The sequence below is a fragment of the Protobothrops mucrosquamatus genome, unplaced genomic scaffold (genome assembly GCF_001527695.2).
Source record: "Protobothrops mucrosquamatus isolate PMUCROS unplaced genomic scaffold, P.Mucros_1.0 scaffold_144, whole genome shotgun sequence".
In the NCBI taxonomy this organism is placed as follows: domain Eukaryota; kingdom Metazoa; phylum Chordata; class Lepidosauria; order Squamata; family Viperidae; genus Protobothrops; species Protobothrops mucrosquamatus.
The window spans coordinates 161,629-178,586 of NW_015386220.1; the positions used below are offsets into that span (position 1 = coordinate 161,629).

The 16,958-nt window shown below is 42.0% G+C and overlaps 1 protein-coding gene across 1 annotated transcript in view; it reads right to left on the reverse strand.

Moving 5' to 3' along the window:
* Positions 1–16,958, reverse strand: part of TENT4B (terminal nucleotidyltransferase 4B) — a 42,851-nt gene that overhangs the window by 24,936 nt on the left and 957 nt on the right. Inside the window, exons 2-3 of the mRNA XM_015818932.2 lie at positions 3,372–3,502; positions 1,623–1,746 (exon numbers count right to left, since the gene is read on the reverse strand). Coding sequence (XP_015674418.2) covers positions 1,623–1,746; positions 3,372–3,502 — 255 coding nt within the window. The remainder of the gene's footprint in view (positions 1–1,622; positions 1,747–3,371; positions 3,503–16,958) is intronic.

Below are 16,958 nucleotides of genomic sequence, written 5' to 3' on the forward strand. Positions count from 1 at the left end.
GCTTCCTTCCTTTGGCAGCTGTGTTATCCCGATTCCAGGGTAATTAAAAGCCTCTCCCAATCGCCCTAATGGTGAAGCCCGGTTGATGCCAAGAACGGCTCTCACTTACTAGGAATGTTTGTGTCTAAGCACATTCCCTGGAGTAACACAGAAATGACACAATTGCTGGCTTCTATAAATAGTTTAAGAAAAGCATGCTTGAATGCCAACGCTTCTTTTATCGTTTCCTTCAAAATGCTAAGCTCACACATGTTCTCAACAGTTTTTAAAAAAGGGATTCTAATTTTTCAGATGAACCACGATGAACCTGCCAATGGACAGCTTGCTACCAGATGTAAACAGATGACCGTGGGGTGTTTTTTTTGTTTTTTGTTTTTTCCTTCCAGTTTTAGATTCATGCCACACAAATGCAGCTGGAGGGAAAGAAGAAGAAGAAAAAAAGCTAAGCACATCCATGACAGCGTCTTTCCCACTGTTTGGAGATTTGGTTTTCTTAGCTCTTTCGTCAAAAGTTTTTCAGATCTGTTCAAGCTACGCAGGTTGCAACGGAATGCAAAGGAGACCTTTGTGATCTCTGAACTTTGCCTACATGGTTTACACGTTGCCCTTTTGCGAATTATTTCGGTCACTGATGATCTGACTCCAGAGCTCACCGGAGCCAAAAATGCCAGCGACGTATTTGCTTTAAGGTTATGTTGGGAGACTTCCAGTTCCCTTTCCCTTCAAGGCAGGGGTAGTCAACCTTGGCTCTTTTATGACTCGTGGACTTCAATTCCCAGAATTCCTGAGCCAGCTTAGCTGGCTCAGGAATTCTGGGAGTTGAAGTCCACGAGTCATAAAAGAGCCAAGGTTGACTACCCCTGGTTTAAGGTCTTTTTGGTCTCCTTCCCACAGACTGAACTGTTGAGAGGAAGGGCCAGTCAGGAATGCCGCTACCTACAAGAGGGAAATGGAATCTGAAAGTCAAAAAGAGACCGGCCGATCTAGAACAGGCAACAGTTTAGGGCAGGGGTGTCCGACCTTGGCCACTTTTTAAGATTTGTGGACTTCAACTCCCAGAATTCCCCAGCCGGCGTGGCTGGTTAGGGGATTCTGGGAGTTGGGAGTCCACAAGTCTTAAAAATGGCTAAGTTTGAGGACCCCTGCTTTAACACAAGGTGCAAACTCATCCCAAAACCTTTTGCCGGTCATATCGTTCGACATGGCTGGCTGAGGAATTCTGGGAGTTGAAGTTGACAGGTCTTAAAATGGCCAAGGTTGGGCAACCTCTCGTTTAGGCCCATCCATCTTGCAGATGAATTGGACAAGGAAACCTGGAAGTCTTTTTTATCGATAGCATTTGCTTCCTCTCAAGTTCCAACTGATCCCGTTGGCCAGGGTGACCGAGAGGAACGTGCAAAAGGGCCGAATCGCCGTTTCAGACCCGACTGAAGCTATGCAAATGTAGAATAAAGACCGCCTCATTTTAGCAGCAGATTTCCAGGTTGTTGTTTTTTTTAAAAAAAACTGCAGAATGGTGGAGTTTCTGCCTTTAATACCGTTGAACGTCATCTAAAATCTACAGCCATTGGACAAGAAATGCCAGCATCTTCGGCAACTTAAAGAGAGTTTGCTAAACTTACGTCCGCATTGGGCCAGAGTTCCTTTATTACGTTTTCTATCCTGTTCACCACCTCCATCCGCATTCTTTCCTCTTCGTGTCTAGGGGACATGTACTTGTAGAAGTCATTGATTTCTTCGTGAAGGCTGAAAAAGAAGAGGGCTGGGTTAGCAAAATGACATAATCACAAGGAAAAACTTAAAAAGGGTTTTGTCTGTGGCTTTATCATCATTTTCATCAAGTTCGAGGGGAAATCAGACTGCTGCATGTAGGACTTTTTAAGTCCCATCCTATAAAAATGCCTCTCAGGGCCCAGAAGGAAATTACAAGCCAGCCTTAGCCTCGTGATACATTAGTTAAGAGAGAAACAACAGGCTGGAAGAAGAGACTGTTTAATACTTCTACCGCCCACAAGTTCTCTTTGGCCATCTGTTCTGCGGGCACAGGAACGGAAGATAAGAAGAACTGAGGTGAGAAGCTGGAAGACAGCCTGGAGGTATTGTAGAGATGGCCTTGAAGAAAGTAAGTTGCCCGAGTAAAATAGGGAAAGGGTGAGAAAGAAACTCAAGATGGCCCCATCTTGATGCTCTTTGGTCTAAGACAGGGGTAAGCAACCTTGGCTCTTTTATGACTCGTGGACTTCAACTCCCAGAATTCCTGAGCCAGGCATGCTGAGGGGAAAGGGAGAGGTTTCCAAGCTGAGCCATGATAACTCAGGAATTCTGGGAGTTGAAGTCCATGAGTCATAAAGCGGCCTAGGCCTAGGCCAGAGGTAGGCAGCCTTGGCTCTTTTATGACTGGTGGACTTCAACTCCCAGAATTCCTGAGCCAGCCAGGCTGAGGGGAAAGGGAGAGGTTTCCAAGCTGAGCCATGCTGGCTGAGGAATTCTGGGAGTTGAAGTCCACGAGTCATAAAAGAGCCAAGGTTGCCTACCCCTGGTCTAAGAGGAAAGGAAGGGGAAATGATGTCAGGCTTTCAGAACTGTTATTATACATCAGTGTTTCTCAACCTTGGCAACTTTACGATGTGTGGACTTCAACTCCCAAAATTCTCCAGCTAGCAACGCTAGCTGGAGAATTCTGAGAGTTGAAGTCCACACATCGTAAAGTTGCCAAGGTTGAGAAACACTGTTATAGATAGTCCTCAACGTGACAAGTTTTGGATACTTGGTCTCAAGAGCAGGCAGACAAAGAAAACCCAATGGTGGAGTCTCCGTCTCCTGTACTGGAGAAAAATACACGCCGACTGCTAATTTTGATTTTGATCACGTGTGCGGGGAGGCCACTATGAATGTTACGTGTGAGGACTGATCATGCCACTTTGGTTAACTTTGATTGGTTGCTAAACTAATGGTTCTCACGTCAAGGATGATCAACTTGGATCAATAAAACAGGAGTTCTAGTATTTGAACGGCCCGGACAAAGGACTGGACTAAATGGAACTTCCGACCGTCTAAATCTATGTTTGTTGACTCCCACTTTTTGGATTCTCCCTCCTGTGCCTAATGTGAAGTCTATGCACGTTACGCGTCTTCTGAAAGAACGACGACTATTTCCTCTTCTAAACATCAAGTCCCGACTTCTCCAAAAAAGAAGAAGAACATCTGGTTTCATTACCCAACTAGGTAACATCATCAGTGCTTCAGGATGATGATGTAGCACTGATGACATTACCCGAATGGGCAATGAAACGTCTGCAAGAAAACAACCCAGCTCAGAGAGCACCAAGGCCCCTCACTTTCTCGTTTATTACGACGGTTTCGCAGATTACACAGGGCCGTTAAATGTGGCCCGGACCACAATTTCAGGCTGCAGACGGGAAGACCCAACATCCACAAACAGGCAGCCCACACTTTCACCTAAGGATGACATCCTGAATGTCAGCAAAACACCGCCCTCTCCCTAGAAAGACCCAGATATTCAACAGCACACCATGTTGACACTAATAGTTAATATTAACCGCTCTGATAAATGCAGTCAACATACTGTACAAGAGGCCAGCCTGTCCTCGGTTGCATTTACGATGTTTTTTCACAATAAAAATCAACAGTTACACGATTGATTACAAGGGTTCGTTTGCAGCCCTCTTGTTGGTGGGGGGAAAGAGGAGGAACATTTATCTCTGGGTCTCTCTTGTGATATAGATCGGGCCTAAGAAGCAACCTGGAATTAAGGAGAAACTTCCTGAGAGTGTGAGGACAATCAACCAGTGGAACATGCTTGCCCCCAGAAATCGTGGGCGCTCCATCACTGGAGATTTTTAAGAAGAGACTGGACATTCACCTATCTGAGATGGTGTAGGTTTTCCTGCTTGAGCAGGGGGTTGGACTAGAAGACCTCCAAGGTCCCTTTCTTCTATTCTGTTCTGTTCTGTTCTGTTCTGTTGTTCTATTCTATTCTATTCTATTCTATTCTATTCTATTCTATTCTATTCTATTCTATTCTATTCTATTCTCCATACAGTATTCTATTCTATTTTGTATTCTATTCTATATTCTATGTTCCATATTCTCTATTCTATTCTATTCTATTCTATTCTATTCTATTCTATTCTATTCTATTCTATTCCTATTCTATTCCTATTCTATTCTTCTACTCTACTCTACTCTACTCTACTCTACTCTACTCTACTCTACTCTAATTCTATTCCTTAAACCTGTGTCTCTCTCCATGCCAACAACTTTAAGATGTGTGGACTTCAACTTCCAGAATATTGGCAAATATCTGTAGCTCGGGGGTAGGATGAAGGTGGAGGTTCGTTCTCCGAGCTTGTGGGCTGGTTTCTGAACGTTTCATTACCAGGCTAGTTAACATCTTCCGCAAAGTTTAGGGGATGTCAGTGTTCCTCTGTTTGTAAGGGCTTCAGGTGTGGGTGTGTCAATTGAGGGTCTTGTGATGGGTCAAGTGTGAGTCAAGCCTCTCACTGATGACTCACACCTGAGCCATCACAAGACCCTCACTTGACACATCCACACCTGAACCCCTTAGGAACAATGACACTGACATCCCCGCCGAAACTCCGCTGAAGATGTTACCTAGCCTGGTACCAAAAGGTTCAAAAACCAACCCACAAGCTCAGAGAATGCACCTTCCCTTCATAAAGGAGAGTCTTCAAGGAAGGGACTTAAATGGTCAGTCCTCAAAACCTGATAAGACAATTTCTGGTAAGACACCCCCCTCCCCCCAAGGTCCCTTCCAACTCAAGTTATTCTGTTATAGGGTCAGGCACACAATCCACAGAGTGCTTCACCGTAATAAGGAACGGTTGCTGGAATTGAGTATGTCTAGTTTAATGAAGAGAAGGACGAGAGGGGACAGGATAGCATTGTTCCAATATCTCAAGGGCTGCCCCAAAGAAGAGGGAGTCAAGCTATTCTCCAAGGCGCCTGAAGGCAGGACAAGAAGCAACGGATGGAAACTAATCAAGGAGAGAAGCAACCTAGAACTAAGGAGAAACTTCCTGACAGTCAGAACAATTCACCAGTGGAACAACCTGCCTCCAGAAGCGGTGAATGCTCCAACACTGGAAGTTTTTAAGAAGAGACTGGACAGCCATTTGTCTGAAATGATATAGGGTTTCCTGCCTGAGCAGGGGGTTGGACTAGATCCGTGGTGGCGAATCTATGGCACGCATGCTACAGGTGGCACGCAGAGCCCTCTCTGTGGGCACACGCGCTGTCGCCCCAGTCCTAGGCCTTCAGGTGGGTTTTATAAAACCTTTTCACCACCGTGTGCAAAAAAAAAAAAGGTTCAATCAATTTCAACTTCTCGTGGGAAAAAAAAGATCTCACAAAGTTGGAATTATTGATTGAACCCAGTCCCACCCACTCTGCCATTTAGTCCCACCCAGTCTGCCATTACCACTGCAGCCATGCCCACCCAATGGGCCACACCCACCCGGCACCCGATGATACATAAGTGGGTTTTGGGTTGCAGTTTGGGCACTCAGTCTCTAAAAGGTTCGCCATCACTGGACTAGATGATCTCCAAGGTCCCTTCCAACATCATCATCATCATCGATCATTATTAATTAAACAAATTTATATAGCTGCACAACTCAGACATAGCCGTCTCTGGGCGGTTTACGAAAGCTTGCCTGCCTTTCTTTTTTTAAACAGGGGAATATTGGAAGTGTCAGAACCATGTCTTAATTCCTTTAAAAAAAAAAAAAACCTTAAAAGAGACGTGAGGAAAAACAGATGGGAATTATTTCCAGTATCGTCAAAACCGCTCACCCCGTATGGCCTGTTGTCCCTTGGGGTAGAAGGAGAACTCTCATCCATGCAGCTGTTTCTTTGAAGCGCTACCTCTCTTGATATTATAAGCCACCTTCCCAAATCTCAGTGTAATACAGGGAGTCCCAAAATTTATGTGCTAAGCAAAAAAAAAGCGGGGTTTGACCCCATTTGACGCACCACATTAAGTGATTCACCGCAATTGTTAAGCTAATAACGCCATGGTTATGTGAATTTGGCTTCCCTGTTGCATTTGCTTGTTGGAAAGTTGCAAGAAGGGAAACACATCATCCCAGGACACCGCAACTGTCATAAATATGAAACCAGTTGCCACGTATCTAAACTTTGATTAGGTGACCATGGGGATGCTGCAACGGTTGTTAAGGGTGAAAAACGGTTGTGTTACTTTTTTTTCAGTGCTGTTGAAACTTCGAATAGCACTAGCACTTAGACTTATAGACCGCTCCACGGTGCTTTGTACAGCTCTCTCTAAGCGGTTTACAGAGTCAGCATCTTGGCCCCAGCAATCCTCGTTTTACCGACCTTGGAAGGACAGGAGGCTGAGGCCACCTTGAGCCGGTGAGAACGGTCACTAAATGGTGAGAACGGTCACTAAATGAATGGTTGTTAAATCAAGAGCTATCTGTACCTCCTCCGCAATGGTTCCATCTTATCTGTTATCAGTTTCAGCTTCTTGACTCTCTTTCCAGCCCTTTCCGTTTTTGAAACAACTCTCCAGCACCTGCACCACCTCTCCTGAGTTAGATGAAAAGGAGAACACTGAACATTTGAAACCCAAATCTCCAGACGACTTCTCCCTGCGGCTTTGTGTACATGCTGAACCGCAAGGAAGAAAGAACAGAGCCAGAGTGAAACCTCACACCTCCTGTATATAGAGTGGAGTCACTGGACACAGTTCCTACCATCCAAGGAGCTCCTTCAGCAAAATATCTCCTGATCAACAATATCCGAGGCTGCTGGAAGACCTAACAGAAATCAAGAACTTCTGTTGATTATTCCCCCCCCCTTCATAAAGGTATCGATTAGGGCAATTAAGGCTATTTCAGGGGTAAATCAAGACCTGAAGCCAGGCTGAGATGCATCTAATGCAAGGGTCCCCAATCCCCGGTCTGTGGACCCAGTAGTGGGCTGTGGCATGCCCGCAACAGGGCCACACAAACAAGCAAAGCCCCAATCCACAGGATGCAGGCAGCACACAAAACCACGTACCGTCTGGTCCGCAGAAAAGCCTCTGTCCACGGAACTGGTCCCTGGTGCCCAAAAGGTTGGGGACCTCTGATCTAATGCATTTAGTTCCCTCCCTTCCATCCAGGACGTGGCACATAAGCGACACTTGAGCAGGGTCCACAGGATTGTCTGGGATGCTACACGTCTTCTCCACAACCTGTTTTCCTGGTTACCTTCTGGGAGGAGGGGGCTCCGTGGTATCCGAAGCAGAACATCCAGGTTCAGCCATAGTTTTGTTCCATATAGCATCAACCTTGTGAACTCTCAAGCTTCCTCTTTTCGCTACGTGTTCAAAATGGACAGTGATTAACATTTATATTAATCCTATCGAAACAAGGAGCTTTTATCAAGTCTGCTCTAAATTGGATGGCCACTGTCCCTTCTGGTGTTTTGTCCCCCCAAAAGTGCCTTCTCAATCCTAGTTCAAACACATCTGAAGGACTACACCTGTAACAGGATACTACAGATAGCTCTCAACTTACAACAGTTTGTTTAGTGACCGTTCAAAGTAACAAAGGTGTTGAAAAAAGTGACCCAGGACTGTTTTCACACTTATGACCACTGCAGCATCCCCAGGGTCACGTGATCAAAATTCAGATGCTTGCCAACGGGTTCAGACTTATGACGGTTGCAGTGTCCCGCGATCATCTAATCCACTTTTGCAGCCTTCTAACAAGCAAAGTTAATGGGGAAGCCAGATTAATTGAACAATCAGGTTAACACTGCACTGATTCGCTTAGCAACGGTGGCAAGAAAAGTCGTATAAAAGGGGCAAAACCCACTTTACAAATGTCTCGCTTAGCAACAAAAATGTTAGGCTCAATTGTGATTGTTAATCCGAGGACTACCTGTATTCTCCCTCAATCCATCTTTTTGATCACTAGATCAAGGCTAAACTGTTTTGAGCCCGGTCCCCACTTGCGCTTTCCTTCAAAAGCATCCAGCAATTGTGTAAAGTCAACCTGAAGGATGAAAAAATTAAGAAATAAAGCAAGGCCGATTCTCATGTCTACTGGGAACGTATCCAAAAGCCACTAAACTTCATTAACAAAGTTTATATTTTTTTTGGCAAAGGAGGTCATTTTCTAGTACATTCTTCTATCCAGTGTTGAACAGGGTGATGCTTATTCTAACCCAGATCATACTGGGGCAAGTGCGTTTAAAAATAAAATTAGGAAATATGATCAACGGGATGTCATGTAGCACTCTCTGCAAGTCTCCAAACACAACTAACTTTGTTAAAGGGGGAAGAGGGCCATACAGAAGTCTGAACCTCGTGTTCTCCTCCCTTCGTTATTATTTTTTTAAATTTACAAACACGCTATTAAAAATACGCGACCATGTCAAAACTTGAATCCTCAGAACTGTGTTTTGTAATCCAAGAAAAAAAAATTAGGCTACAATTGTGCCTAATCTATTAATTCCAAGTACCAAACTTAGTTTTTATGATATTCTTTGCCATATTCTTTATCTGACTAGTCCAGGGGTAGGCAACCTTGGCTCTTTTATGACTCGTGGACTTCAACTCCCAGAATTCCTGAGCCGGCTGGCTCAGGAATTCTGGGAGTTGTAGTCCACGTGTCATAAAAGAGCCAAGGCTGCCTAGCCCTGGACTAGGGGGAAAAGGATGGGCCCCTTCAACTGAAACCAATGGTTAACAGAAAATTCTTGCATTCAATTCACTTCAAGACAAGTATTTACTTTAAAAAAAAAACTTAAGCACAAACAGAAACTTATCCCCCATATTTCTGTGTTGAAGTAATGGTCCTAATTTTAATCAGTCAATCTATCTGCAAGAATCTTCCTGTCAATAACTGATCACTGTATAACAACACAGTCCTACCCAAATAACTGCATCATCACTAAGGCTGTATGCAACAGTAGCAATAGAATAATGTACCATATATTAGCAATTATTACTAGTACTACCTTTGCAAAGTTGGGAGAAAAAAACACCAGGCTATTGGTTATATGGATGCTAAAAATGTCATAGTGGTGTTGATGAGTTCTATCACATTTGTGCAGCAAGATTTGCTACCTAAATGACGGTATAAAAGAATGTTGAATTTCTAAGAGTTTCGGAAACTAATATAATTCAATTTTAGGTACAAAAATACACGTATCCACTTCAGTATTTAAAATTAACTGTGATATATCAATGTATTTTAAGACCAATAGAATGTACAAATTCCAACACAAACATCTAAACGTTTATGAAAAATTATGAAATCAACTCTATATGTTACCCCCAATGGTTCTTTAACTTCATTATTTTATTGCGTTACAAAAGGCCAAGATTATTTAATCCAGGGATAGTCAACCTTGGCTTTTTTATGATTCGTGGACTTCAACTCCCAGAATTCTGGGAGTTGAAGTCCACGAGTCATAAAAGAGCCAAGGTTGACTACCCCTGATTTAATCCAATGGTTCAAGCAACCATTTGAGAGTATTTGGAATTGATCTGGTTATAACTTTGATAGTTAAGCCCCTTAATATTACTGTAGACTTTCAGACTGATGGCTATTTTTCCTTCAAGGACCTGTCAAAGTAATTTAGGAATAGCAGTTTTCCATCCCTGGGGCAGCAAAGATTAGAAAACAACACAGGTGAAAGAATTGCTTGGTAAGTCAAGTTGGCAGTTTCACATTCTTACGAAGCAAAGTTGTTTGAAAAGAAAGAAAAATAAGACAAACGTTTAATCTGAAAAAATATCACGAGAGCTAAAAATGGCGTAGAGATGCTGGAAACATCAAGGCAATCAATGACCACAGAATTCACTCACAAGTTGCTGCACAAAGTTGTGCACGGATGAGCGGGTATCCTGATACGCTACTTCCCTTTCTTTCTTTTAAACACAGGAATATTGCCACAACCACGTCTTAATTCCTTATAAAAAGTTTAGAGGCATGAAGAAAAACAGAAGGGAATTATTTTCAGGGTCATTAAAAGCTGCCAAGTTCCAAAGATAATTACCATAATATTCATAACAAAAGCATAAGAAAAACACACCTGTAGAGTTATGTAATCTTACACACCAAGGCCAAAGGCTGGGTAGCGATCAAGAGTCAATGCAACGGAGAGGGTGTGTGAGAGAAGCAACCTAGAACGAAGGAGAAACTTCCTGACAGTGAGAACAATTAACCAGTGGAACCACCTGCCTCCAGAAGCGGTGAATGCTCCAACGCTGGAAGTTTTTAAGAAGAGACTGGACAGCCATTTGTCTGAAATGGTATAGGGTTTCCTGCCTGAGCAGGGGGTTGGACTGGATGACCTCCAAGGTCCCTTCCAACTTTATCATTATTATTATTATTATTATTATTATTATTATTATTATTATTATTATTATTATTATTATTATTATTATTAATTATTATTATTATTATTATTATTATTTAGCAGATCCATCAACCAGAGCCTAATGTAAAAAACATAATCTTAGAATTAAAGTATGGCCAGCCCAGGGTTCTTTTTTTTTTTTAAAGGAAAACAGGAGAATTTACATCTGACCACCAAATTTATTTCTTCATCTCAGTGTTGTGATTTAGGAAAGGAGAGGTGGAAGATTTATGTGTATCTCATTTTGCTGCTGCTATTTTTAAGCAGTTGGGGTGAGATATCCTTGCCAATTTACTGCAAATCGTCCAGGGATTTAATAAATCCAGATCTAACGTCTACTCTCTTCCTTAGGGGTAGGACAGAAGATTCCCAAAAGTACATAAAAAAAAAATATGTGGGCACTTGACCTTAGCACCCTAATTTTAGATTCTGGGGAATAGAAATCAGGCATGTTTTTGAGGATTTAATAGAAAATGACAATTATCCATCGCCTACCTATCTCCCCACTGGTGCGACTGAAAATTTTATTTGTATCATTTCATACAGGAATATTAACAAATTACATTTGATTTTATTGCCGGCTCTGTTCATAATTAGGACTATGAAAGAATCCAGGTAAGAGAGGTTAAATGCTGTAGCTTACCTGTTATCACTCTGTCTACAGAGCCCAAAATATAATAATTGCTATTCAGCAATTCCATTACTGCCTTTGGGCCAATACTAACAAGAGATTCATACACTTAATGTTTTGAGTATCAATTCAACCCTAGCTCCTTTCATTGTGGGGAAATACAGGTTGCCAAAAGTCAAATTTCTCTGCACCAAATTATGTTCATCAATTAAAATAAAAAAACCAAAACAGTAACAAACCGGAAACTTAAGGAGAGAAAAAATAACACCTAAAAACTTCCCAATGCTTTTAGAGATTTTAATCCCGAAACCTCTCAATGATGCTAAAGACGGAACATTCAGTAGATAAAAGAACTAAATACAGGATTATTCAGTGAATAAATAACTGGATATGGGAACAGAGTGAAATATCCCTTCCAAATTTAGTTCAAGAACAGAAGAATCTAAGAAGGTACAGGTGAGAGATACAGTTGTGCGGTGGAAATGTCATGAAAAGGATTCGGCGAGGCAAATTTTAAAACAAGCTCACCAATTATATCCAGAACAAAGATTCAATTCTTAATTCTGAACTTCCCTGTATGCCCACAAGGGCCAAGGTTGTGATAAGTATTCCCTCGTCAGCGAAACAACAGTGTTAAATGGAGACTGGCATGGTGTTAAATCAATCATAAATTAACTCTCCTCTGAAACACACTAATGGAATATGAATAGTGCATAATTTCACTTCCCTGGCATTGCAAAATTCTCTTGAAACATGATGTGAAAGAATAATTCCCACCATCAGTTGAGATATCCAAGTGGGAGTGGCCATTTTTCTTTCTTTTTCTTTTCAGCACGTTTTCTACTTAAAAAATATAGCAAAGTTTACAAGGTTGGCGCTGGATTGTGACACCGTTTTATCTGAGGAACCACCACATAATAATAAAGAATGTTAGATTGAAGGTGTAAAACTACTATTGCTTCACAACAGAACTAGGCCTTCTATGATTGACTTTGCATATAGGGGGTCCTTGACTTACAACAGTTTGTTTAGTGACCGTTTGAAAGTTAGCACAGCACTGGAAAAAGTGACTTATCGTTTTTTCACACGACCGTTGCAGCATCCCCAGGATCAGGTGATCAAAATTCAGATGCTCGCCAACTGACTCGTACTTATGACGGTTGCAGTGTCCTGGGGGCATGTGATTCCCCTTTTGTGACCTTCTGACAAGCAAAGTCAATGGGGGGAAGCCAGACTCACTTAACAACCAAGTTACTAACTTAACACCTGAAGTGACTCATTTAACAATTGCGGCAGGAAATGGGGCAATACTCACTAAAACAAATGTCAAGAACGACCTGTATTAAGGCATGGCTTGTCTAACTGGGTTTGTAGAATGCGTGAAGCCTTCACACCAGTGGCAATCTAGTCTACAAATGGGATCCCAGTAAAGTTCAGGATCTATAGTTGTGCTAGGCAGGCATTATTTTCCAGAATGGGATACTAACCCAAGGCAAAGCCAATAAACACCGAGCTACAGAAAATTAAATATCATTTCATTCAGTCAAATGCAGTCATGGAGCCTTTTATTCTCGTGATCCAGGCAAACTCAAACTTTTTGCCAAGGATCATCTTCTTTTGGTAAAAAACTGTGGCCAGGGTGGTACAAGAGTGTTGTTTCAACACAATGATCCCTCTGTAACTAGACTTCTTGCTTTTAACAAAGATGAGCTCAAACCCCTGCTATTTCACACTTTGCTCCCTCTGGCTTCCAGAGATCCACATTATGTTTATTTCAACTGTCATTGCCATTTTCAAGATGTTTCATTTCTCCTGCTGCTTTGGTGTCAACAACGAAAGCACAAGTTGAAAGGCAAGAAATGGTCCACTGTTTGCAACACACACATATACGCACACTTTTAATACTGGATTTACTGCACAGTTAATATCTTTATTAATTTCTTCACTGAGCTGTATAAAATACAAGTGCTGTTAACTATGGCCTCCATTTAGAATTTTTACAAGTTTGCGCATGTGTTAAATCAATTAACACTGCTCTCCCCTTGCACATTTAATCTCTAACACCTTGGAACATAAAACTGAGATTACACAATTATGCAAGTATCAAATGGAAGAACCAAGAACACCACTGCTGAAAAGCCTTTGTAGCTCTGGGTGGGGGGAAAAAAAGGTGTTATCACTATGTCTACAATTGGCTTATTTGTTCATAATACCTTCCGCATGAAAATGCTTTATAGCGGGTACAAACTGATATGAGCTTTAAAGATCTTTCTCATTAAACATGATAGTGCAGAACCCTGTAACTCTTAAATTGTTTGAGCTGCATGAAGAAGATATATTTTAATGGCTTCTTATCACACATCAAACTAAGCCATAATGTGGTCTGATTTAGGCTGAATGTGTTGTGCAAACCTAGGTACTTAAGGTCTATTAACTAAAGCAAACCATACCTTAATGCAGGGGTCTTCAAACTTGGCCCTTTTACGACTTGTGGACTTCAACTCCCAGAATTCCTCAGCCAGCATGCCTGGGCTGAGGAATTCTGGGAGTTGAAGTCCACAAGTTATAAAAGGGCCAAGTTTGAAGACCGCTGCCTTAATGTGTTATATCAACCAAGTCTCTTGGCTATGGGAAAAACACACTTTCGTGCGTTAACTAGACAAATTGCAGTTTCAAGATGAGACAAGAACTTTTATCAGCTACTGATGATTAAGCAGGAAATCATTTTGATATATGATACACAGTACATGTTACCAAAGCCTGTTGTTGACACCTCTGTTAAAACAAGATCACAGGTAACAACACAAAATCTATGCTAAAAGTCTGGGAGACCTACTGTCAGTTCATCCATACAAGAAGTATCAGATGAGAAGTAGAAGTGTAAAAAGCTGGCTGGTGAATTCTGGGAGTTGAAGTCCATAAGTCTCAAAGTTGCCAAGGTTGGACACTCCATTATACAGTACAACTAATTGAAGGAAACTAGCACACGAAACAACCTCATTAATCACTTAATTCAGTAGGTAAATCTAACATACATTTATTGCTTTGTTATGCTCCAAATCATTTAAAAGCTACGTTCCACAATTTTATTACAATAGAGTGAACGCTAACCCATTATTTAACAAAGTTTACTTTATTTCCAATCTCTATTGATTCGGTTCAATTAAAACTCTCCAGCAAGCTTTCAGCTCATAATTTAACTGATCATTATGTAACACAAATGTCAACACCAGACTTGCCAGAAAAGGAAATTATGTGAGTGGACCCACTTTCAGCCAAAAATAGTTATTTAGTAGAATTATGACATGGCATGATCTGCCATCTTTAAAGGGAGCCAGTTTAAGTTACAGCTATATTCACATGTGTATAACTGACAAATAAAACTATCTTAGCTGCTATGTCACTTCCCTGATCAGCATCATATTCAGATGTAGCCTAGTATGATTAAACCCTATGATCCCTCATTTCATCCTCTGAAGTTGCAGTTACAAATTTCTGCTTTGGCTACACACAAACACGGGCATCTGTTGCATTCACAAATCATGCTAAGCTAAAGATTTAACCGATGGTAAATGAATAAACCATAGTTCTCACACATGTGAAGGCATTATGACCGGGCTACTCTACTGTTTTAAATAAACAAGTACATTATCAGTTAGTTTAATATATCAAACTAATGTTTGATATATTATGCGATTACAAAAAAAAGTGGAACATACTAAAAGAAAGTGGTATTTTGAAACCCACTTAAACAACATCTAATAATTAAACACCTCAGGAACATTATGGTTTTCTGCTGTATGTGGAATTCTATCCTTTCCCTTGAATAGTTTATACAGACCAGTGAAAAATCTAAGGTCAATGAAGTTCCATTATCTGGATCGTAGCCTGATCCACAATGCAGTGAAATAGTTTACTGGATGGGTTCTGGATGGGTAAATGCGTTGTTCGTAAAATAAGGAAAAAATTGCAGGATGAACATTGCAGTTTTTAGAAACTGAAAACAAAATATATAAATTATACAAATAAAAAGTATAAGCTGCCTTGAAACTCTCCGGTAATCTCCAAATAATAGAACTTTGTCAAATTTGACATATCATTATGAAACCGCTTCCTACAACAATATAAAATCCCATTTTGATGCTATTAAAATGATGCTAATCGACAATGCACAAGCAGCAGAGTTTCTTTCTGACCAAATTAAAAAAAACACCGTCACGTAATTTGCGGAAGGGATGAGAATACAACAAGGAAAAAAATGATATACTTCTAAAACACTCTAAGACCTCCTTAACCTTTGTTAAATTAAGTGCAACCTGCCTCAGTAGTATTATGCATCAGCTGTTCAGAAGACTCATTTCCACACCCTGCAAAGGTACATTTGTATTCAGAGAGATATCTCTGCCCTGGGATCCTGCATAACGTAACACTAACAGTGACAAAGATTTTTGTTGAGAAAGACGAAATATTGTAATTCACCTTTGCAACGGGCAACTCAAGAAGGTCATTTCGGCCCAAGAATCCCACTCCACTAAATGCACAGGCCATGTATCTTTGTCAGGTATAAATCGGGTGTGCAATATCCCTCTTTGCTCACACACACTTCCATGCACTGAAACACATGTTTCGACCGCACTGGGAGGTGCTTAGAGTCGTAAGATCAGAAGACTAGGACCCGAATGTGCCCTTCTGTAGAATAAGTGGACCTGTTCCTGTCTAATTTCCAAATACACATATACACACTGGTTATCCCCCTCCCATGAAAAGCCTCTCGGTTGAATTCGAAGAATTACTGGGGAGGAGGAAAAAAGACAAACGTCTCTCGGCTTCGTTGATGAGTATCACACTGGGCCCTTTATGGATGTATTATGATAATGTCCTTACGTTTGACACATTTCCAGTTTCGTGTAGAAACGTGTTCGTTGTAATTCCCCCCACCCCCTACCCCCTCCACCACACCGTAAGGTAGATGACAGGTAAAGTGTGTCTTTCTTCCCAGACCATGTGCTTCTGGACCAGGGTAGCCAGACACCCTTAGATTATCCTTTATCAAGTGCTTCGCCATAGTGCCACCCTATTCAACTCAATCCACACTGCAGCCTGGGTATGGTGGGGAGAGGATACTTTTTCCCAATAACCCCCCCCCCCCAAGCAATAACTCTATACCACAAATTTGGCACAAATCCCTCCTGATCCATAACCAATTCCGGTCAAACTTTTTTGCTGAATTGACAGGCCTCTCTTATCACTTCCCCAAAGCATCCAAACCGTGGCTGCTTTGAACTGGATCCCGTGCGTGCAAAAGGGGCATCTCAACCCACCCACCCCCAGAAAATGTCCAATCTGGGCTACCGTAGGGGATGAGCATCCAAGGCCCCATTGTGGCAACTTCTTCAGTCCATCCTTGAGACTCAACCTTTTCCAATCTTGAAGTCACAAAACAAGCCAGAAAAACCTCCACGGAAGGCCAAGGGGTCACCCCCAGACTCAAGAGCACACCGCTGCCACCCCTGGCCCTGAACAACTGCAGATCCCGGACCATCCCCATCTGTCTCCCACATTGCAAAAGCCCCCCTTTTTTGCTGCCTTCTCCAAAGACGCTGAGCACCCACCTTTCTGGGACAAGGTGCAATAACCTTGCTGCCCTATCTCCTCCCCATTACAGTACTACCTCCCCCCCCCTCATTGCAGACTAAAATGCAATCCTTCCCATAGATCTGTTTGGGGAGGGTGGTTGCAAAGGCTTCCAACAGATCCTCCTCCCCATCCCAAGTCCTGATTCAATAGCATCCCCCTCCTCCCTGTCCCCCACACCTGCCCCCCAGCCCTGCCTCCAAAGAGACCCCCTCTCCTCCCTTTCCCCCCACCCCAAGTCCTGCCCCCAAAGGTCCCCCTCTGCTCCCTTCCC